This window comes from Muntiacus reevesi, chromosome 16 (genome assembly GCF_963930625.1).
Source record: "Muntiacus reevesi chromosome 16, mMunRee1.1, whole genome shotgun sequence".
Lineage (NCBI taxonomy): Eukaryota > Metazoa > Chordata > Mammalia > Artiodactyla > Cervidae > Muntiacus > Muntiacus reevesi.
The window spans coordinates 17,821,257-17,845,025 of NC_089264.1; the positions used below are offsets into that span (position 1 = coordinate 17,821,257).

The 23,769-nt window shown below is 38.9% G+C and overlaps 1 protein-coding gene across 1 annotated transcript in view; it reads left to right on the plus strand.

Moving 5' to 3' along the window:
* DKK2 (dickkopf WNT signaling pathway inhibitor 2) overlaps nt 1-18,244 on the plus strand; it is a 128,489-nt gene extending 110,245 nt beyond the window's left edge. The window contains exons 2-4 of the mRNA XM_065907446.1: nt 11,702-11,852; nt 13,134-13,289; nt 15,875-18,244. Of these exons, the coding sequence (XP_065763518.1) occupies nt 11,702-11,852; nt 13,134-13,289; nt 15,875-16,125 (558 nt within the window). The 3' untranslated portion in view covers nt 16,126-18,244. The remainder of the gene's footprint in view (nt 1-11,701; nt 11,853-13,133; nt 13,290-15,874) is intronic.
* The last annotated feature ends 5,525 nt before the right edge of the window (nt 18,245-23,769 follow it).

Genomic DNA, 23,769 nt, shown 5'->3' on the forward strand with positions numbered 1-23,769 from the left:
CAAAGATATCATTAGTGATTGATCAGGACATTCTAAACACAGAAAGGCACTTTCTCTCCTTCTCTTATCTTCTTGGACTGATCCCTTGATCATTATGTATTACATTATCCTTATCTTTTGTAACAGTCTTTACAGTCCATTTTGTCTGATATGAGTATTGCTAGTCCACCTTTCTTTTGATTTCCATTTGCATGGAATATCTTCTTCCATCCCCTCACTTTCAGTCTGTATGTGCCCCTGAGCCTGAAGTAGGTCTCTTGTAGGCGGCATATATATGAAACTTGTTTTCATAACCAATCAGCCAGTCTATGTCTTTTGGTTAGAGCATTTAATCCATTTAATATTTAAGGTAATTATCAACATACATGTTCTTATTGCCATTTTAAAATCTGTTTTGAATTTGTTATTATAGATCTTTGTTCTTCCCTTCTTTACTCTTCTTATGGCTTGATGACAATCTGATACTCTATAGAGTTGTGTTTGCATTGATTTTTCTTTTTGTGTGTCTATCTATTTTAGTTTTTTGGTTTACAGTTCCCATGAGGTTTTGATATAGCAGTCTACACATACACACACACACACACACACACACACGTTGTTCTAAGTTGCTGGTCTCTTAGTTTCAAATGTGTTTCTCATTTCTTGCATTTGTGTTTTCCTATTCTCATGCTTGCTGATTTTGATGTCGTATTTGGGTGCAGATGATTTCCTACTTTTACTGTACATTTGCCTTTACTGGTGAGCTTTCCCATTTGTGATTTTTTTCTTTCTAGTTGTGGCCTCTTTTTTTTCCCCAGCCTAGATAAGTTCCTTTAGCTTCTGTTGTGAAGCTGATTTGGTGGTGCTGAATTCTCTTATCTGTAACGCTTTTGATTTCTTCTCGAATCTGAGTGAGAGCCTGAATGAAAGCCTTACTTGGTATTCTTGGTTGTAGCTTTTTCTCTTTGATCAATTTACATATCCTTCATCACTTTAAACGTCCTTCTCTTATCATTAAGTTTTTGTTTTTTTAAGTGAATCTTGGCTCTACTTGGAAAGTTCTGAATATAGAACATTCAAAATAGTTGTGATGACTTGTGCATTTTAAAATTTAACTGAATGTTTTCTCAGATTATCTTTTTCAAGGAAGAATATCGACTGATAAATACATTGTGATTTATTTTAGGATCAGGATGCATTTAGGATCAGGATGCATTGCACAGTATTTTATTGAATCGTGACAAATTACTGTGAACTTCATCTTATAAAAATGTTAAACATTATAATTAATAAAACAAACTTACACTGAAACATTTTACACATCAAATGCATGCAATGATGCATGTTTTTCAAAATTATTTTAGGGGCAGTGATTTGCAGATCACAGAATATAGTTTTTAGTTTCTGTATTATAGTTGGAGTTCAATAAATAAAAGCCGAATAAGTAATTATTGAATACTAAAGGAATATCCAAGCAGCTGCCTTAAGAAACTATGGTACACATCCAGAATATCATGAAATATCTGAAAATTTCCCCTCAAAGTTAATATAGCTCAATTTTCCTGGCCTTAGGTTCAGGAATCCTCAAAGATGCATCTAGTAAACCCCTGTCCCCTAGAGATAATTGTGGACAAAGAGAAAGATCAAATTGCCTAGTCTTTGGCATGAAGTGTAAAACTGCACAGATTGAGTTATATTTCCCTGCACCTCCTGCAGTTACGATGTTAGGGTATGAGTCTGAAACGACCACTTTAAAGAGTAGCATATTTTGCGTGCTCATTGAAATATAGCTCTATCATGCAGAATGTCATGACAAGGGAAATGAATCTTTTCCCTAAAGACTGAGAGGAAGCCAGTCTGATCTGGTTTCCCAAAGGCAATCGCCAGCCCTTTGCTGTGCTCTCTTTAAGACCTCAGACTTGTTCTACTCCCCAGCCCTTTTGGCCACCTCCCTCTATCCACTTGCTTCAAATGTTCTTCATTCCCACAGCTGGGTTGTTCCCCTGCAGGCTTTCTTCTGCCTGCCCAGCTGATGACGTTTTTCTGGCTCCAAAAAACTTCCGAGATTGTTACAAACAGTGCTTACGGGGACAAAGGATTGTCCCGAGTAAGACAACAACAAAACTAGGACGGTCTTGCGAGAATCCGGATGGGTGGCTCGCCCACACGGAAACTGTCTGATGTTTCTCTCTTCTTTCCCTCCTTTATTAAATAGGGACAATGTCATTGTTTCGAAAGCTTGGGAGTTAAACTAAGGTTGTACTTGTGGCAAAAGGTCTATAAAAAGTAGTCAGTGCTGCTGAGATACCTGAAACACTTCTTCTCATTTCATAATCACTTCACTGTTGCATTGGGGGGGGGGGGAGGGTTCTAAGGGATGGGCAGTAATTGAAAAGTAAAAAAAAATACTCAGCCCTGAATCTAAGTCTTGATTTAATAAGCCTTTTCTCTCTGCAGTTTTAAGAATAATAGAGAAAAAAAAGAGGCTCAATTAGTCTAAGAAAATGCAGTAACATTTTATTTTAGTCATTAGAATATCATTTATCATTATTTGCATGATGGGATTTTGCTTATAACTCTGGTTACACTGAATTTAAACAGCCATAAAACGGTTGTCAAAAAGATAGAAAGAGAAAACATTGTTTATAGTCTTGTCAGAGTTTTCTGCCAGTATTCTGTTTTTCCAACAGCTGCAGCAAGACATGCTGTTGGTATTTGGAGGCTTCTAGAAAGAGAAGTGGCCAAGTTTATCTTCCTAATCTCTAAATTCAGCACACTGGTCACCATTCAAATACCTTTTCTATGTGTGCATTAACAGTCATTAAAAGATCAGTCGTGACACCTTACAGTCAGTTCTGAAACCCAGGCCAGGGCTCTGATCCCCAACTTTTTTGCCGCTGAGCACATGAATCTTATTTGCAGAAGTTACTTAACCTCTCTTCATTTCGTTGCTAAAACTGTAAAGAAAGGTTCCAGATTAGCACAGAGTAAACAGATGTTAAAAAATACCCTGTATACTAAACAAGAAATGCTCACTTCTGATGGACATAATTTTCAAGCTGTGCCCAATCTGTTCACTCTTATTTTAGTCCATGGCATGCTGCTAATGATAACTAGCACTTCTATTTATGGGAACCACTGTATTTTTAGTCTAAAGGGGGGGAGGGGTTGGGCAAAACTTCTCTGCTTTTTGGCCTGATCAGGGACAGCTCTCATGCTTTCTTAACTATATGGCCTATCTTCTGCTATTATTAGGTCTTGCAAATGAATTCAGCCCCTAAGTGTGACTGAGGATAAGTCACGAATGATTTTGCATGAAGGCAAGTATTCCTGGATGCTCAGGGAACTGGAATTCTGATTCAGTTTTGGAAATAGTAATACAGGATAGGCATGCATAAAGTCTCTAATTCTTTCCTTTGATTTCTAGACATCCACACAGACTATCACTGTTCCTTATACTGTTCACTTAAAGTCAAGTCAATGAAGAGCCAAAGAAATTCACTACTAATAAATTCCATATCAGGTGAAGAGAATCAGTCTTCTTACTCATCTATAAAATAAGAACCAGGGACACATATTATTATTTTTGTTAAATAGAAACTTAGACTGAGGTGCTCAAATGTAAAAATCATCATTAAACGTAACCTTTGGAGGCCAATGGAACAACAGACTGGTTCCAAATAGGAAAAGGAGTATATCAAGGCTATATATTATCACCCTGCTTATTTAACTTATATGCAGAGTACATCATGAGAAATGCTGGGCTGGAAGAAGCACAAGCTGGAATCAAGATTGCCAGAAGAAGTATCAATAACCTCAGGTATGCAGATGACACCACCCTTATGGCAGAAAGTGAAGAGGAACTAAAAAGCCTGTTGATGAAAGTGAAAGAAGAGAGTGAAAAAGTTGGCTTAAAGCTTAACATTCAGAAAACTAAGATCATGGCATCTGGTCTCATCACCTCATGGGAAATAGATGGGGAGACAGTGGAAACAGTGTCAGACTTTATTTTTTTGGGCTCCAAAATCACTGCAGATGATGACTGCAGCCATGAAATTAAAAGACGCTTACTCCTTGGAAGGAAGTTATAGCCAACCTAGATAGCATATTAAAAAGCAGAGACATTACTTTGCCAACAAAGGTCTGTCTAGTCAAGGCTATGGTTTTTCCAGTGGTCATGTATGGATGTGAGAGTTGGACAGTGAAGAAAACTGAGCACCGAAAAATGGATGCTTTTGAACTATGGTGTTGGAGAAGACTCTTGAAAGTCCCTTGGACTGCAAGGAGATCCAACCAGTCCATCCTGAAGGAGATCAGTCCTGGGTGTTCATTGGAAGGACTGATGCTGAAGCTGAAACTCCGATACTTTGGCCACCTCATGCGAAGAGTTGACTCATTGGAAAAGACCCTGATGCTGGGAGGGATTGGGGGCAGGAGGAGAAGGGGATGACAGGGGATGAGATGGCTGGATGGCATCACCGACTCGATGGGCATGAGTTTGAGTAAACTCTGGAGGTTGTGATGGACAGGGAGGCCTGGCGTGCTGCGATTCATGGGGTCACAAAGAGTCGGACACGACTGAGTGACTGAACTGAACTGAACTTAGAGGCCAAAGTAAAGAAAAGTATTCTTCCATGGGAAATTTTCTCAATGACACTTTTATTAAAGTATATAAGTCCCTTCAGTGGGCTTGTTAATTGCCGCAAGTCATCACTTCTTCAGGATTCTCTGTAGCTACATTAACTATGTGCTTTTCTTCTCTGTCTCTCCCTTCCTCCCTCTCTTGCCTAATATGACACCATTTCCATGTCAGAAGGGACTAATGTAGGACAGGAAGCCTGGCGTGCTGCAGCCCATGGGGTCGCAGAGAGTAAGACACGACTGAGCGACTGAACTGAACTGAATGTTCAGAAAAAAACTCAGTAGCAAACTGCAGACCCCTCATACTTGAGTTTAAAACTCTTTACTGAAAAATATTTTGAGATTAATCCTTTGTCTGTTTCCTCATTTGTTATTATTTTCTCCCAATCTGAGGGCTGTCTTTTCACCTTACTTACAGTTTCCTTTGTTGTGCAAAAGCTTTTAATTTTCATTAGGTCCCATTTGTTTATTTTTGCTTTTATTTCCAATATTCTGGGAGGTGGGTCATAGAAGATCTTGCTGTGATTTATGTCGGAGAGTGTTTTGCCTATGTTCTCCTCTAGGAGTTTTATAGTTTCTGGTCTTACATTTAGATCTTTAATCCATTTTGAGTTTATTTTTGTGTATGGTGTTAGAAAGTGTTCTAGTTTCATTCTTTTACAAGTGGTTGACCAGTTTTCCCAGCACCACTTGTTAAAGAGATTGTCTTTTTTCCATTGTATATCCTTGCCTCCTTTGTCAAAGATGAGGTGTCCATATGTTCGTGGATTTATCTCTGGGCTTTCTATTCTATTCCATTGATCTATATTTCTGTCTTTGTGCCAGTACCATACTGTCTTGATGACTGTGGCTTTGTAGTAGAGTCTGAAGTCAGGCAGGTTGATTCCTCCAGTTCCATTCTTCTTTCTCAAGATTACTTTGGCTATTCGAGGTTTTTTGTATTTCCATACAAATTGTGAAATTATTTGTTCTAGTTCTGTGAAAAATACCGTTGGTAACTTGATAGGGATTGCATTGAATCTATAGATTGCTTTGGGTAGAATAGCCATTTTGATAATATTGATTCTTCCAATCCATGAGCACGGTATGTTTCTCCATCTGTTTGTGTCCTCTTTGATTTCTTTCATCAGTGTTTTATAGTTTTCTATGTATAGGTCTTTTGTTTCTTTAGGTAGATATACTCCTAAGTATTTTATTCTTTTTGTTGCAATGGTGAATGGTATTGTTTCCTTAATTCCTCTTTCTGTTTTTTCATTGTTAGTGTATAGGAATGCAAGGGATTTCTGTGTGTTAATTTTATATCCTGCAACTTTACTATATTCATTGATTAGCTCTAATAATTTTCTGGAAGAGTCTTTAGGGTTTTCTATGTAGAGGATCATGTCATCTGCAAACAGCGACAGTTTCACTTCTTCTTTTCCTATATGGATTCCTTTTATGTCTTTTTCTGCTCTGATTGCTGTGGCCAAAACTTCCAACACTATGTTGAATAGTAGTGGTGAGAGTGGGCATCCTTGTCTTGTTCCTGATTTCAGGGGAAATGCTTTCAATTTTTCACCATTGAGGGTGATGCTTGCTGTGGGTTTGTCATATATAGCTTTTATTATGTTGAGGTATGTTCCTTCTATTCCTGCTTTCTGGAGAGTTTTAATCATAAATGAGTGTTGAATTTTGTCAAAGGCTTTCTCTGCATCTATTGAGATAATCATATGGTTTTTATCTTTCAATTTGTTAATGTGGTGTATTACGTTGATTGATTTGCGGATATTAAAGAATCCTTGCATTCCTGGGATAAAGCCCACTTGGTCATGGTGTATGATTTTTTTAATATGTTGTTGGATTCTGTTTGCTACTCCTGAAGCTCAATTCCAGAAAAATAAACGACCCAATCAAAAAATGGGCCAAAGAACTAAACAGACATTTCTCCAAAGAAGACATACAGATGGCTAACAAACACATGAAAAGATGCTCAACATCACTCATCATCAGAGAAATGCAAATCAAAACCACAATGAGGTACCATTACACGCCAGTCAGGATGGCTGCTATCCAAAAGTCTACAAGCAATAAATGCTGGAGAGGGTGTGGAGAAAAGGGAACCCTCTTACACTGTTGGTGGGAATGCAAACTAGTACAGCCACTATGGAAAACAGTGTGGAGATTTCTTAAAAAACTGGAAATAGAACTGCCATATGACCCAGCAATACCACTTCTAGGCATACACACTGAGGAATCCAGATCTGAAAGAGACACGTGCACCCCAATGTTCATTGCAGCACTGTTTATAATAGCCAGGACATGGAAGCAACCCAGATGCCCATCAGCAGATGAATGGATAAGGAAGCTGTGGTACATATACACCATGGAATATTACTCAGCCGTTAAAAAGAATTCATTTGAATCAGTTCTAATGAGATGGATGAAACTGGAGCCCATTATACAGAGTGAAGTAAGCCAGAAAGATAAAGAACATTACAGTATACTAACACATATATACGGAATTTAGATAGATGGTGGCGATAACCCTATATGCAAAACAGAAAAAGAGACACAGAAGTACAGAACAGACTTTTGAACTCTGGGGGAGAACGTGAGGGTGGGATGTTTTGAAAGAACAGCATGTATATTATCTATGGTGAAACGGACCACCAGCCCAGGTGGGATACATGAGTCAGGTGCTCGGGCCTGGTGCACTGGGAGGACCCTGAGGAGTCGGGTGGGGAGGGAGGTGGGAGGGGGGATCGGGATGGGGAATACGTGTAACTATATGGCTGATTCATGTCAATGTATGACAAAACCCACTGAAATGTTGTAAAGTGATTGGCCTCCAACTAATAAAATAATATTTAAAAAAAAAAAAAAAAACTCTTTACTGAAAAATAATGCATTAGGCCAAAAACATGAGAATCCCTTTTAATCAATCAGAGTCGTGTTTTATCCTGTTCTGCATTTTCTTGCTAATGGTTACATCAAGTAAACTTTATTACTGACTAGATCCATCCTGAGGGACAATGATTTTCAGAAGACAAAGCATGTCCCCAAATATCAGCTGCTTTCCCTATAACTTGTTTCAATCAACTTTTTCTCATCCATTCTTGATTTTATTTATATATAAATGCTGATTATTGGAGTCAGGAGTTCCATAAGCATACTAGAAGCTATGTAATATAACCTTATATTTCAATTATTGAAAAATTATTTTTGTCAAAGAACTTCTCTTAATATTATGTTCTGGGATTCCATTCTAAGGACAAGTTCACATTAGCAATAACCTTCCATTTAAAAAGAAACTCCTGCATACTTTTTCTGCCTATATCATTTCTAGTTCAATAAAAGATACACTGGAACATAATAAAACTGCCTAATATTTTTCCTCTCTCTGAAAAATTAGTGAGAATTTTACTGTGATCCCATTCACAAAGTACTACTGTGCATATTGCTTTTTGTAACAGTGTCACATATTTTCCACCAAGTATTTTCCATTTCCCATCAACTGAGAACAGGAAGATGATAATGTGCCTTCTCTAATTTTCTGCATAAATGAACTTCAACTTTTAGAAAACAAGTTGCTTTCTACCATACAGGCTATTTTTTTTAGGAATGGAATCAAGTATTTCTCTATATTCAAAATCCCTTGAAGAGTCATTGTTTGAGTTGAATTAGACATGATGTTTTAGGTGGCATGTGTTTACTTCCATTGAAAGAACATGTCCTATTTTTGAGGAAAGAAAGAAAAAAAAAACTTGTGATACATCAAATGTTTCTTGCAAAACAATTTGGTGAAATAAATGTAAATGAATCAGAAACATGTGAATTGTATTTCAGTTAAAATTAATGGGTTTAAATATGAAGGCAGTAAAGTGCTAAGGGGGAAAGAGTGTAGCAAGTCAGGAAGTGACATTTGTTTTGTTTTCATCAGTCCTAGACTCTTGAAAAGTGGCCTGATACTCTGAATTCAAGCTCATTCAGATTCTTTATTAAGCCTAATGATGGAGTTACAGAATGGGGCAGTAATATCCAAGTTAATTTTATAGTTTTATCTGGCTTCACTTGTAAAGTGGGCATCAAATATTGCCAGTGTGTAAGGCTTCAAAAACACTTTCAATTTGAAGTTAGAGGTTTTTCTATTTTCTATTCTCTTCTGAGGGTAAAAGTAAATTGTAATGATGTTAAAGTTTTATCTTTTTTCATCAAATAACATGTAAAGTTTCCAGAGTCACACATCAACTTCCCACTTATTTCCTCTTTCTAACATGATCAGATCTAAATGGAAAACACAAGGGAGCTGAACGCATACAAACATACCCAGGAGTAAGGCCCAGGGAGAAAAGGCGATGGAAAGAGAGGACTGGGGGGAGGGAGAAGCAATGCACGCGGGGTAGTCATCAACCTCAATGCAAAAGTAAAACATTCAAACCACATTGATTATTTGAGAGTCACAAAAACTTTATCCCGTAGTTTTCTAGTCCTATCATGTATGCTTGCTTAAAAACTATATTGCTTTATTTTTTATTTTGCAATTAAAAAAAACGCATTACTGTGAAAAGTAGGAAAAAAATGAACTACAACCACAGCAATAAAAAAAAGATTTCCAAATAAGTCTCCCTGTCAACATGCCTCAAAATATGAGTTAGTCTGATATGTGGTGTGATATTTCTGTTTCTCAATTCTCAGTCTCTGAAAACAGGGGCATTTTAAGAATTCCAGTAACTTCCTAGATATAAGGAATATATAACTGGAGTGTGTATATAAGTGTATTTTTTGAGATAATATATGACATTGCTTAAGTAGCCTTCTGAATTAATAAGTTGGTAGAGAAATGTAGGAACTGAAGTCCTTTCTGTATAAATAGCCTGTAGGGCTATTTTTGTATGTTGCAAGTCTGCTTTTTTGTTTCTTGAGAACATAATCATATAACTGGAGTGAGCATGCTCTGACCACGCAGAATTCTGCTGCTGCTCATCACTAAATGTGGAGTGAAGAGCTGCTCCTTGAATTCTCTGTCCCAAAGTTTCATTGCTTCAAAATCTCTGGAAGCATCTCTGTCTGTGTGTTCCTCACAGGCAGAACTGAGGAATCACTCTTAGAATAGCTGTTCCATAAGTGGGCAGGAGATGTATTTTAGCTGCTAGCACAGCCCATTGTTGCTTTATGCAACCTTCTACTTTTGCTAGTTCAGTGGGTAAAAAAGAGTGACTAGGCCATTTCATTTACACCTTAAATCAGTGGCAGTATAACAATTACAGCTATTTTTGAGCCTCCAGAGTCACTCTTTAGGGCTCTAGAGCCAGACATCCTGAAATGTGAAGTCAGGTGGGCCTTAGGAAGTGTCACTACGAACAAAGCTAGTAGAGGTGATAGAATTCCAGTTGAGCTATTTCAAATCCTAAAAGAGGATGCTGTGAAAGTGTTGCACTCAATATGCCAGCAAATTTGGAAAACCCAGCAGTGGCCACAGGACTGGAAAAGGTCAGTTTTCATTCCAATCCCTAAGAAAGGCAATGCCAAAGAATGTTCAAACTACTGCACAACTGCACTCATTTCACACACTAGCAAAGTAATGCGCAAAATTCTCCAAGCCAGGCTTCAGCAATTTGTGAACTGTGAACTTCCAGATGTTTAAACCGGTTTTAGAAAAGGCAGAGGAACCAGAGATCAAACTGCCAACATTCCCTGGATCATCAAAAAAGCAAGAGAATTAATTCCAGAAAAACATCTATTTCTGCTTTATTGACTATGCCAAAGCCTTTGACTGTGTGGATCACAATAAACTCTGGAAAATTCTGAAAGAGATGGGAATACCAGACCACCTGACTTGCCTCTTAAGAAACCTGTACGCAGGTTAGGAAGCAACAGTTAGAACTGGACATGGAACAACAGACTGGTTCCAAATAGGAAAAGGAGTACATCAAGGCTGTATATTGTCACCCTGCTTATTTAACTTATATGCAAAGTACATCATGAGAAACGCTGGGCTGGAGGAAGCACAAGCTGGAATCAAGATTGCCAGAAGAAATATCAATAACCTCAGATATGCAGATGACACCACCCTTATGGCAGAAAGTGAGGAAGAACTAAAGAGCCTCTTGATGAAAGTGAAAGAGGAGAGTGCAAAAGTTGACTTAAAGCTCAACATTCAGAAAACTAAGATCACAGCATCTGGTCCCATCACTTCATGGCAAATAGATGGGGAAACAGTGGCTGACTTTATTTTTCTGGGCTCCAAAATCACTGCGGTTGGTGACTGCAGCCATGAAATTAAAAGATGCTTACTCCTTGGAAGGAAAGCTATGACCAAACTAGACAGTATATTAAAAAGTAGAGACATTACTTTGTCAACAAAGGTCTGTCTAGTGAAGGCTATGGTTTTTCCAGTGGTCATGTATGGATGTGAGAGTTGGATTACAAAGAAAGTTGAGTGCTGAAGAATTGATGCTTTTGAACTGTGGTGTTGGAGAAGACTCTTGAGAGTCCCTTGGACTCCAAAGAGATCCAACCAGTCCATCCTAGGGGAGATCAGTCCTGGGTGTTCATTGGTAGGACTGATGCTGAAGCTGAAACTCCAATACTTTGGCCACCTGATGTGGAGAGCTGACTCATTTGAAAAGACCCTGATGCTGGGAAAGATTGAGGGTAGGAGGAGAAGGGGACGACAGAGGATGAGATGGTTGGATGGCATCACTGACACAATGGACATGGGTTTGGGTGGACTCCGGGAGCTGGTGATGGATAGAGAGGCCTGGCGTGCTGTGATTCATGGGGTTGCAAAGAATCGGACATGACTGAGTGACTGAACTGAACTGAATCAAAATAAAGTCTAAATCCTAACCCCAAAGTCGTGTCATTGAAAATGTATGAATACTGTCAACTTTATCTTTGTCATCACCATCAGCAATCAATGTTTATAAAACCCTTAATTAAGTAATTGTTACCACGTAGTACCTCTGCTCAGAACATTATTAAATGGTATATTTCCTTTGAGGAGGGAAATATTCCGATTTTCCATCACGATTTGGTGCAATAGTTTTTGCTTACAAAATCTAATCTTTGCTTTTGGTGGTATTGTTCTACTTCATGACAGGCCTACCCTTGTAGCAGTGATAAGGAATGTGAAGTTGGGAGATACTGCCACAGTCCTCACCAAGGATCGTCGGCCTGCATGGTGTGTCGAAGGAAAAAGAAGCGCTGCCATAGAGATGGCATGTGTTGTCCTGGTACCCGCTGCAATAATGGTAAAGGTCTCATTCCGTGTTGATGGGCCTCTTTCCTTTCAAGTAGGAAATCTGGATACCGAGTTATACTGCCCTCTCCTTAGTCATACTTCTAAAATGTAAGGAGACTTCCAAACTGGCAGGAATGGAATCAGGGTTTAGAAATCTATGAGATTACCTGGTGTGTGTTTATTAGTTGCGCAGCTGTGTCTGACATTTTGTGACCCCACAGACTGGAGCCTGCCAGGCTCCTCTGTCCATGGTATTTCCCAGACAGCAATACTGGAGTGGGTAGGCATTCCCTTCTCCAGGGAGTCTTCCTGACCCAGGGATCGAACCTGTGTGTCCTGCATTGCAGGCGAGTGCTTTACTGTCCCTCTCAAATCTCAGTTTTTCTGGGCTCTGATCACCTGCTGTAATGTATAATCTATGCTGACCTAGGATTTGCCATGTTGAAATGTTGCATATAAATAGCTAGATGTCATATTCCACTGAACAAGCAGTTATGTGCAAAGGAACCAAAGACAGAAACCTGTGATTCAGCAATACACTTGTGAGCTTGTTTTCATTTTCATACCAATTTCATACCTTGATTCTCACACTCACAGTGTCCTTTTTTGAAAGCCCCACACTGTGGCACACACAAATGCTGATGGAGTGATTGTTTCCTCCAAAAAGAAACATAGGAGTTTGTTACTCCGCCTTCACCCAATCTCAGTGACCTTATGGGCAGACAGTTCAGCATTGATGATGAAATGAAGAATCTCCAACACATGGTAGACGATTAAATACTTGCAGAACGTGATCAGAAACACAACTAGTAATGCAAAACATCATAATCATGTTCATATTCCTACACTTGTTCCTGACCTGTGGGCCTGGTCCTACTGAGAGTACCCTGGACAAGAAATGAAGGGAAGACCTCATCCCATTAGAGATGTTTACAGAGTAGATGGGGATTATATTTTTGATTAAAAAAGGAACCTTGATCCTGAACACCTTTAAGCTACTAAGATTTGATAATATTTCACTCTGTCACTATCCTCAACTCTTCCTATATGTATTCACAGTAACTTCATGAAAGGAATTCTGTTTTTATCCCTATTTTTGCCCAAGGTCACTTGTTTATGAGACTGGCAAGGTTCAAATCAAGAAAGCCTGGCTTAGGTCCAAACTATTGAGTTTTCAAGTCTAGATAGATGGTAGATACATGGCATCATACTTCACATCAGGAAAATACTTGGATAAGAAACACACTTTATAGAACTGAACAAGTATAACTAATTATCTGACCATCTCCAGGCATCTGCATCCCCGTCACCGAGAGCATCTTAACCCCTCATATCCCAGCTCTGGACAGCACTCGGCACAGAGATCGGAACCACGGCCATCACTCAAACCACGACCTGGGATGGCAGAACCTAGGAAGACCTCACACTAAGGTGTCGCATATAAAAGGTGGGAATAGCTGTAGCTCCAGAGAAATGTAGATAATTAATTTCATTGCTTCTGAATGCAATTTAAAAAAAAAATAATGGGGAGTTACTGTAAGATTTTAACTGAATTTCTTATCAATTTTGAGGATGCTAGAGGTTTCCTTAAGATCTTAAATTGTGAGAAATACATATGACAAGAATTGTGGTACTCAAATTAACCATGCCATTTTCTAAATAGATCAGCTTTTTACAGGATATTTAGAATAAATCTTTTACACAAGCATTTCTCTTCCATAATCAAGAATAAAGCATTCCAAAACATAAATGGGAAAATTTTTGCTGCCATATAATTAAATTACTAAGATTTAGAGTCCTTTTCTCACCTTTGCAGATTCAGAAATTTTATTTCATTAAACAATCAGGTAATATACTATGCATAAATGAATTTTCCAAAAATAATTGGTTTCTAGAGGGATTATGTATGCCCATAAAAATTCCCTTCCTTGTGTTAAAATATTTGGTAAGCCTAATCACTAAAAGTAAACTTTTGAAAAGTAGAAATACCTTTATTTTCAAAGGAGGCTTTTGCAAATGCATTCTATGATGGAGCAATATTCTTTCAAGACATTAAATGACTAAAAGAGCCTGTGTGTTCAAGAGTTTTGTAATTATGTATCTGCCCATTTGGGGAACTTTAAGATAAACTTTGATATAGTGAAGGCTCTGAGAAGTTCAGCCATGAGGAAAACAGGTTAACTTTTTTAGACACTGTATTTCCCTAGTTTACTTAACCATAAAACCATTTCTCCACATTTTTACCTTCTGTGGAGCTAGTACCCTACAAAATATCTGACGTGTTAGTCCAACCTGAAATACTAATGATTCTATCAGTAGGGCTAAAGTGACTGACAGTCCCTCTTCAACCAGCCCTCGTCTACACTTCCTGAAGGCCTAGGCCTTTACCCACATCTCCTATTTCTATCCAACTGAAATCACATGCATTTGTTAGTACATGTGCGCTTAGTCCCTCAGTCGTGTCCTACTCTGACCCCGTGGACTTGTAGCCCACCAGGCTCCTCTGTCCATGGGATTTCCAAGGCAAGAATACTGGAGTGGGTGGCCATTTCTTTCTCCAGGGGATCTTTCTGACCCAGGGATCAAACCCGCCATCTCCTCTGTCTCCTGCATTGCCGGCAGGTCCTTTACCCGCTGAGCTGTCTAAGAAGTTGTTAGCACATAAGTGTCCGTGTTTATTCTGACAGATATCTGTGTTACATACAGTTTCTAGTTTATTAATTACCGTTAGCTAATTATATGTGTAATTTCCTGATGGCAGCTAGCAAAAAATGTTGATGGCTAGTGAGTTGTGTCCACATTCACACAGTGGGACTGGTGACATCCAGGGTGACAGCTCACCTTTTAGACCAGGTTTGGCACACTGCAGCCCGTGAGCCAAGTCTGCCCTGCTGCCAGTTTTTGTAAATAATGTTTTATTGTAACACAGACCTGCCCATTCACTTAGGCACCATCTATGACTGCTTTTGTGATACAAGAGCAGAATGAAGAGCTGTGACACAGATCACATGGCCTAAAAACTCAGAAGTATTTACAATCTGGGAGATGACAAAGAAGCTTGCGGGCTAACATCAACCCCACTGTGACCCATGGGTGCTCTCTGCTGACACCATCCTCTTACTGAATTGAATCCCCAGACCTGTGCCCCCGTGACTTTTCTGATGGGTTCTTGGTTGACCCTGCGGCTGTTCGCCCTTGCTCTGCTCCGCTCTGTATCACAGCGTTTCACAGACTTCATTGCTTAGACTCCCTGTTGGGGGCTTCCAGCCGCAGGGGTTTGGCTGTGGTGAGAGGTTGAGAGGCAGAGGAGGGGAAGGCCAACGGGTTCTCTCTGCCTCTGGGAGTGTTTCTGGCAGAGCTGCACCTCCTGGGGCCTCAGCCTCTGCCAGGATCCCAGCCCCATGTCCCTGCCCGCTCCTGACGTCATCAGCTCCTCTGGACCCTCCAGCCTAAATGCGGGGGTGGCTTCCTGCGGTGCAGCTCTAAGTTCTCTAAGTTCTCTAGCCTCGCAACTCACTGCCTGTGTGACTCGTTCTCTGCATTAAATATCTTCTCTTTTCAATACTCAGCTTCCATTTTCCCGGCTAGATACCTGGCCTTAGGTATCTAAGGCCTTAACTGATACCTGGCCTTAGGAGGTTACAGACAACTTCAGCCTTCTTGACTCAGAGTTTGTTTACTCTTTCCAAGAAGGTAGCAAATTAAATAGAGGGCATTTCTTTTTACTTATTGTCATTCACCTAAGTAAACAACAACACAAAATAGAAATATCTAAGGTCACACCATACCAAGGTGAAGAGAAGATACAGCCCCATCCTAGCTATTCATTAAAGTTAATATTCAGAGAGCAAACAATGGAAAGAGATGATAATTGGTTCACATGATTAGAGGGAAAGTCAATTGATATGACTCTAAGACATCACGGAAGATAGGAAGATAGTGTAAGTACAGATATTTCAGGTGCTTCTGATTGCAGAGTAAATTTTTCTCCTACAGTGTCATGGTAAAATCTTTTGGTCATCATTTCTTTAGGACATGAAGGAGATCCCTGTCTACGATCATTAGACTGCATTGAAGGGTTTTGCTGTGCTCGCCACTTCTGGACCAAAATCTGCAAACCAGTGCTCCATCAGGGGGAAGTCTGTACCAAGCAGCGCAAGAAGGGCTCACATGGGCTGGAAATCTTCCAGCGCTGTGACTGCGCAAAAGGCCTATCTTGTAAAGTATGGAAAGATGCCACCTACTCCTCCAAAGCCAGACTCCACGTCTGTCAGAAAATATGACCACCTCTGAAGACAAGCATCAGGAGTAGACTGTGAATCCATGTATTTAATGCATTATAGCATGGTGGAGAGTGGGATTTGGATTTCAGAAGAAGGGGTAAAATGAGGAATATGATAAGAACATAGATCAAAGAAAGAGAAAGAAAAAGAAAATGGAAGATCAGAAAGGGTGACCAGTGTGATCAGTGTGTTTTCCATCATGCAACTTGTTTATGTAAATAATGTACACATTTGTGAAGATGCCATGACTCACACACAAAAAAAAAGGCACACAGAGAGATTACTGATGTTACCATGTGACTTGCCAGGAGCTTAGGTTGTGCTGGAGGATCAATTTCTCTCACAGCGGTGACTGCCTATAAAAAATAACTGAAAAGCCTTATTTCTATTTAAACAAAGTACTCCCCATATACCCTGGTATACAGGCTCTAAAACGTGAAAAGAGGAATTGTTTAATGGAAAATAAAAGCATGGAGCGCAGAGAATCTGCACCATAGAATCACCTTTTAATCTGGAACACTACTTCTTACTGCTCAATTAAAGACCTTGGTAGGAAAAAAGCAGTCAATATTTTCCAAATAATTTCAAAACAATCACAGGTCTTTAAGTCCTTCAGGAAAAAAAAACCTTGTTTTCCCTTAAGCTGCTTGTTTATATTTTTGAAAAGTTTAATTTCAGCTACAATTAATAAGAACCAGCAGAATAAGACCAAAATAATCCATTCAGATTTCTAGAGGATATAAATTGCATCTCTTGATTGTGCATTATTCCTACTCATTTTATTCTCCAAATTATACACATTGTGAATAACACAGAGCAGAATTTTCAGGTTGTAAAAATTTTAAGATGCCCAAAGTAAAAGTTACTAGAGCATATTATTCAAAGCTTTGGCATTCCCTACGTTAGATAGAACTAGACATTTACTCTTCACATACTCTGCAGTGTAATAAAAATGACAAAAGAAGCGAGATATATCTGTTCTGCACTGAAGCACAGCAAGAGGATGGGGAAAACCTTGTCAACTCTCTAGGTTTTGGCAACAAGTGGATCATGTGTTTGAAGAACAAGCTGAGTTTTCATATGTGAAGCCCGAGGCTGCATAACCCACATGGAAGGTGTCCATGGATTTGCTATCACAGTATTTACTACGCAGATGAGTTCAGTGTGTGGTAACCACTTGACCTCAAAATATTTCTTTTAAATTTCTGAGGTCATAAAATCATCTTATTTTGAGGAGGCCTCATTAAATGGACTCCAAGGCAGTTAGGATAGTAAGGTTCCATTGCTCTTGGTAAGCTGCTTTCTAACTGGCTGATGGCACCATCTGACTTTTCTCAGTATCAACTCTTTCTGCAACAGCTGTTTTTTTTTTTTTTTTTTCTGTTTGTTTGTTTGTTTTGCCAGAGATATAGTTTCTGTCTTCTACAGTCACTGAGATTAAAAATTATAAATGGAATAACTTGTCAAATCTACATTTTGCTAATCTGTAGAAACCACAGGTTCTAAATTTTTACATCCATTTTATTACTTTTTACTTTATTCAGTTCTATTCAGTTCTAATATTATGTCTAGAGATTAAAGCCAAAAAGTTATCGTATATTTTACTTTGGAACTTTTCTTTTATAGACTATAAATCACTCCATAGTTTTCATTTACTTAAATCTCACTTGCAGTCTCAAATTCAAGTTCTCCCAGTAGAAACTGAACCTGAGCCTGCATGTCTTTTAAGAATTTCACCTGCCCACATACGTTCACTAGTATGATTAAGATTTGCATTTTTTCCCCACATGTCTGTTAAAACAAAAAGAACCAAAGTCTGTACAAACAGGGTTCTATAAGCTTAGCAACGTGAAAATGGAACATTTCAGGGAAACATTTCCTATACAAAAATTACATTTAAAATCTGGTTTCTGCATTACTTCCCTTATGTACATCCCTTCAAAAATTATTATTTGAACTAATTTATTTACAGGAAATGTTAATGAGATGTATTTTCTTATAGAGATATTTCTTACAGAAAGCTTTGTAGCAGAATATATTTGCAGCTATTGACATTGTAATTTAGGGGAAATGTATAATAAGATAAAATATATTAAAAATTTTGCCTTCAAAAATGGAATTCAAATTTCTTTGTGTTTTGCTTATGGGAAAAACTTTTAAGAAGCACAGATTCTCTGAGTTCAACCAGACAGATGGGTCTGATTTTGCAGTCTTAGCAGATAATCCTTTGGATGACATCACCATGAGATGATCCAAGGCAGTTTATGGTTAGGTACTTATATCATGGTGGGACAGCTATAGTTGTCTACAGATCTAGAGATCTCTTCAAGAAAATTAGAAATACAAAGGGAAAATTTCATGCAAAGATGGGCACAATAAAAGACAGAAACTGTATGGACCTAACAGAAGCAGAAGACATTAAGAGGTGGCAAGAATACACAGAAGAACTATATACAAAAGAGAGTCATTAAGAAATCTCACCCAGAGACAGACATCCTGGAGTGTGAAGTCAAGTGGGCCTTAGGAAGCATCACTATGAACAAAGCTAGTGGAGGTGGTGGAATTCCAGTTGAGCTATTTCAAATCCTAAAAGAGGATGCTGTGAAAGTGCTGCACTCACTATGCCAGCAAATTTGGAAAACTCAGCAGTGGCCACAGGACTGGAAAAGATCATTTTCATTCCAATCCCCAAAAAAGGCAACGCCAAAGAATGTTCAAACCACTGCACATTGCACTCATCTCACACACTAGCAAAGTAATGCTCAAAATTCTCCAAGTTAGGCTTCAACAGTATATGAACCATGTATGTGTATATGTTCAAGCTGGATTTATAAAAGGCAGAAGAACCAGAGATCAAATTGCCAACATCTGTTGGATCATAGAAAAAGCAAGAGAGTTCCAGAAAAACATCTACTTCTGCTTCATTGACTACACTAAAGCCTTTGACTGTATGGATCACAATATCTGTGGAAAATTCTTCAAGAGATGGGATAAACAGACCACCTTACCTGCCTTCTGAGAAATCTGCATGCAGGTGAAGAAGCAACAGTTAGAACCAGACATGGAACAATGGACTGGTTCCAAATTGGGAAAGGGGTACATCAAGGCTGTATATTGTCACCCTGCTTATTTAACTTTTATGCAGAGTACATCATGTGAAATGCCAGACTGGATGAAGCACAAGCTAGAATCAAGATTGCCAGGAGAAATATCAATAACCTCAGATATGCAGATGACACCACCCTTGTGGCAGAAAGTAAAGAGGAACTAAAGAGCCTCTTGATGAAAGTGAAAGAGGAGAGTGAAAAAGCTGACTTAAAAGTCAACATTCAAAAAACTAAGATCGTGGCACCCAGTCCCATCACTTCATGGCAAATAGAAGGGGAAGCAATGGAAACAATGACAGACTTTATTTTCTTGGGCTCCAAAATCACTGCAGATGGTGACTGCAGCCATGAAATTAAAAGACATTGCTCCTTGGAAGCAAAGCTATGACAAACCTAGACAGAATATTAAAAAGCAGAGATATTACTTTGCCCACAAAGGTCCATCTAGTTAAAGCTATGGTTTTTCCAGTAGTCATGTATGGATTGGAGAAGGCAATGGCAACCCACTCCAGTACTTCTGCCTGGAAAATCCCATGGACGGAGGAGCCTGGTGGACTGCAGTCCATGGAGTCACTAAGAGTCGGACACGACTAAGCGACTTCACTTTCACTTTTCACTTTCATGCATTGGAGAGGGAAATGGCAACCCACTCCACTGTTCTTGCTTGGAGAATCCCAGGGACAGCAAAGCCTGGTAGGCTGCTGTCTATGGGATCGCACCGTTTCGGACACGACTGAAGCGACTTAGCAGCAGCAGTAGCAGCATGTATGGATGTGTGAGTTGGACCAAAAAGAAAGCTAAGCACCAAAGAATTAATGCTTTTCAACTGTGGTGCCAGAAAAGGCTCTTGAAGAGTCCTTTGGACTGAGAGGAGATCATATCAGTCAATCCTAAAGGAAATCAGTCCTGAATATCCATGGGAAGGACTGATGCTGAGGCTGAAGCTCCAATACTTTGGCCACCTGATGGGAAGAACCGACTCATTGAAAAAGACCTTGAAGCTGGGAAAAATTGAGGGCAGGAGGAAAAGTGGATGACAGAGGATGAGATGCTTGGTTGGCATCACCAACTTGATGCACATGAGTTTGAGCAAGCTCTGGGAGTTGGTGATGGACAGGGAAGTCTTGCATGCTGCAGTCCATGGGGTCATAAAGTGTTGGACATGAGTGAGAGACTGGACTTTTTTTTTTCTTTATTAAATCTATAGTGTTCTAACTTGTGCTTTCTACCCATTTATCCTTTTTTTCCCCTTCTGAAACATCTTAGAACACAAATATTCCACAAACCTCTTTAAAACACTTGAAGTCACCTACTGTGTTTTTTATCATCTTCACTTTAGGTCAAAATTTCTCCAAATACAAATACCAATATGCTTAAGGTATTGGTTCATTCTGGTATGGCACAAATAAATTACAAATTATATTTACCCCTGTGGCTACAGAGGGCCCCCATGAACTAAAATCTAGTTCCCTGGAAGGTTTTTCCCCTTCTTCCTGAACACAAAGATGTCAGGAGTGTTTGACAAACATTACTCATCAATTATGAGACTGGGAGTGGTTGCAAGAGAGCATGTTGTATTAGATGTTAATGGGATAGAAATGTGGAAAACAAACATTCTGTGACATAGTGGAATGAATTAAGTACAGCCATGGCAGCTTAATGAAGCTAAAACAGTCTGATAGTTAGAGGTCAGGATTGAAGACATCTCAAGCATGGCTGAAATAATTCCCCACATTATTCTAATTAGTCACTTGGTGTTTTCTCAAATAGTTATCCATTTATTCAAATTGAGAACATTCAGATTTCCAAGCTACAGTGTATTTTTAGATTATAACAATCATATGGGTGATATTTTTCTTTTCCACTGAGCGCAGTGAGATGCTCTGAGAAGTGATGAATTGCCCTGACTTTCTTTTTAGCCAAGAAAAAACAATACCTTATTGCAGTCTTAGAATTTAAGGGGAAACAATCAATTACACTTTTCTCCTCCCTCAAATTGAGACCATTTGAGAAAAAGGTTAAGAAAGAAAGGCACATGACAGATAACCCTGTGGCTGATAAAGTTAATAATGGAGAGTGCAAATGTATCTGTGGGCAAGGAGATAGGATCTGTGCCCACTATCAGGCAACACCAGACTATCAGTTCTACCTGTTGGAGCTGCCCCGGTAAAACTTACAATATACCTGGGCAGAATCGAATGAGACACTTCCTTCTGGAAGTTACTGCCAAAGAAGAAGGGTGAAGAGAAGATGGAACAATGCATTTATCATTCAAGCATCTCTTAGTTGAAATTCTCTAAAACTGGATAATTCATATCACATTAAAGGAGTGAGTGAGGGATGAAATGAGACAAAGATTATTATTCATATCACATTAAAGGAGTGAGTGAGGGATGAAATGAGACAAAGATTATTATCCATTTCACATAAAACTAAATTAAGGATTAGAAAAGAAGACCTTCTCTCCATTTTATTCCCCAGATCTTTATATTAATTGAGTGAACATAACCATTGACTATGGTGAAGATAAGGGTTGTAACCAAAATCTGAGAAGCTATCTACTAGATGAGGTCATTTCCCCAATGCCAATTACTCCCTTTTTATGGATCCTCTAGGCAATTTAGGTTTTATCCCCAGAAAATTGTAAAACAGATGAAAATAGTTCACTAATTCAACCGACTCTCAAATCACACTATCCTCAGGACTGGGAAAAAAAAAATCCAATAGCTGCCTCCTCCTTTTTATGATCCAAATTATGCCCATCATATTACTAATATAGTTGATTAGAGGTTCTGTAGTGAGATTAAATAACACGTGTATCTGGTAATAAAATGTATAAAAGCACTTCAGTCATAAAATTTTGACAAAACAGACATCCCACTTTTTAATATAAATCCTCTTCCATTAAAAAATTCCTGGAATGAATTCAAGTACAAAATTTACATGTTGTTGCATGTTAAAACCATAATAAGTTGAAGTCCAGATAAATCAGTCTATATTTCCTATCTTCAATGGACAACACAGAAGAAATGGACAAATTCTTAGAAAGGTATGACCTTGCAAGACTAAATCAGGAAGAAATAGAAAATATGAACAGACCTTCCACAAGTACTGAAATTGAAATAGTGATGGCTTCACAGGCAAACTCTATCAAACATTTAGAGAAGAGTTAACACCTATCCTTCTGAAACCCTTCCAAAAAATTTCAAAGGAAAGGACACTCCCAAGATCAATCTATGAAGCCACCATCACCCTGATACCAAAACCAGACAAAAGTATCACACAAAAAGAGAAAATCACGGGCCAATATCACTGATGAACATAGATGTGAAAAAGCTCAATGAAACAGTAGCAAACTGAATCCAACAATACATTCAAAGGATCACTTACCATGATCATATAGGATTTATCCCAGGGATGCAAGGATTCTTCAGTATCCACAAATCAACCATTGTGATATACCACAGCAACAAATTGAAGAATAAAAACCATATAATCATCTCAATAGAGGCAGGAAAAACTTTTGATAAAATTTTACACCCATTTAAGATAAAATCTCTCTTATCTCTCTTGTGGTTAAGTGGGAACTTACCTCAACATAATAAAGGCCATATATGACAAATTCATAGCTGACCTCATTCTCAATGGTGGAAAGCTGAAAACATTCCCTCTAAGACCAGGAACAAGGCAAGGATGTCCATTGCCACCACTTTGATTCAACACAGTTTTGGAAGTCCTAGAAAATAAAAATAAATGGAGTCCAAATTGGAAAGAAGTAAAACTGTGGCTGTTTGCCAATGACATAATACTATACATTTGCTATTTTCCTCTACAGAATAGAGTCAAAGGAAATCAAAATTCAAAATCCTCAAGTTCACAGCTAAAGTATATTTCCCTCATTCCACATTCTGCTCTGACTCAGCCAGAGGAGTTATTTTTTGTTTGTTTACTGTAAGTTAATTCACTTTAATTTTTTATAGTAGGTCCTTATTGGTTGTCTTTTTTAAATACAGTAGTGTGTACATGTCAGTGGACTTTCTTGATGGCTCAGACAGTAAAGAATCCACCTGCAATGCGGGAGACCTGGGTTTGATTCCCGGTTTGGGAAGATCCCCTAGAGGCTGACATGGCAACCCATTCCAGTATTCCTGCCTTTTGAATCCCCATGGACAGAGGAGCCTGGTGGGCTACAGTCCATGGGGTCACAAAGAGTCGGACACAACTGAGCAACTAATCACAGCACACAGTACGCTGTCAGTGCCAGACTTTCCATCTATCCCGCCCCTGGCACCTCCCCTCTGGTAACCGCAAACTCCTTCTCTCAGTCTCTGAGTTGCCAGAACAGTTCTGGATGCCTGGGTGAAGTGGGATTCCAACAGCTATGGAATGGACTGTGTCTCACTGGAATGAGAGACTTTCACTTTTAAAAAGGCCAATAAGATTTTAGGATGCACAAGATTAAGTAAAAACTGTCACCACATTGAGAAAAGAAGCCCATTCTCCACCTCATAGAACAGATATCTCAGATAATGTGCTA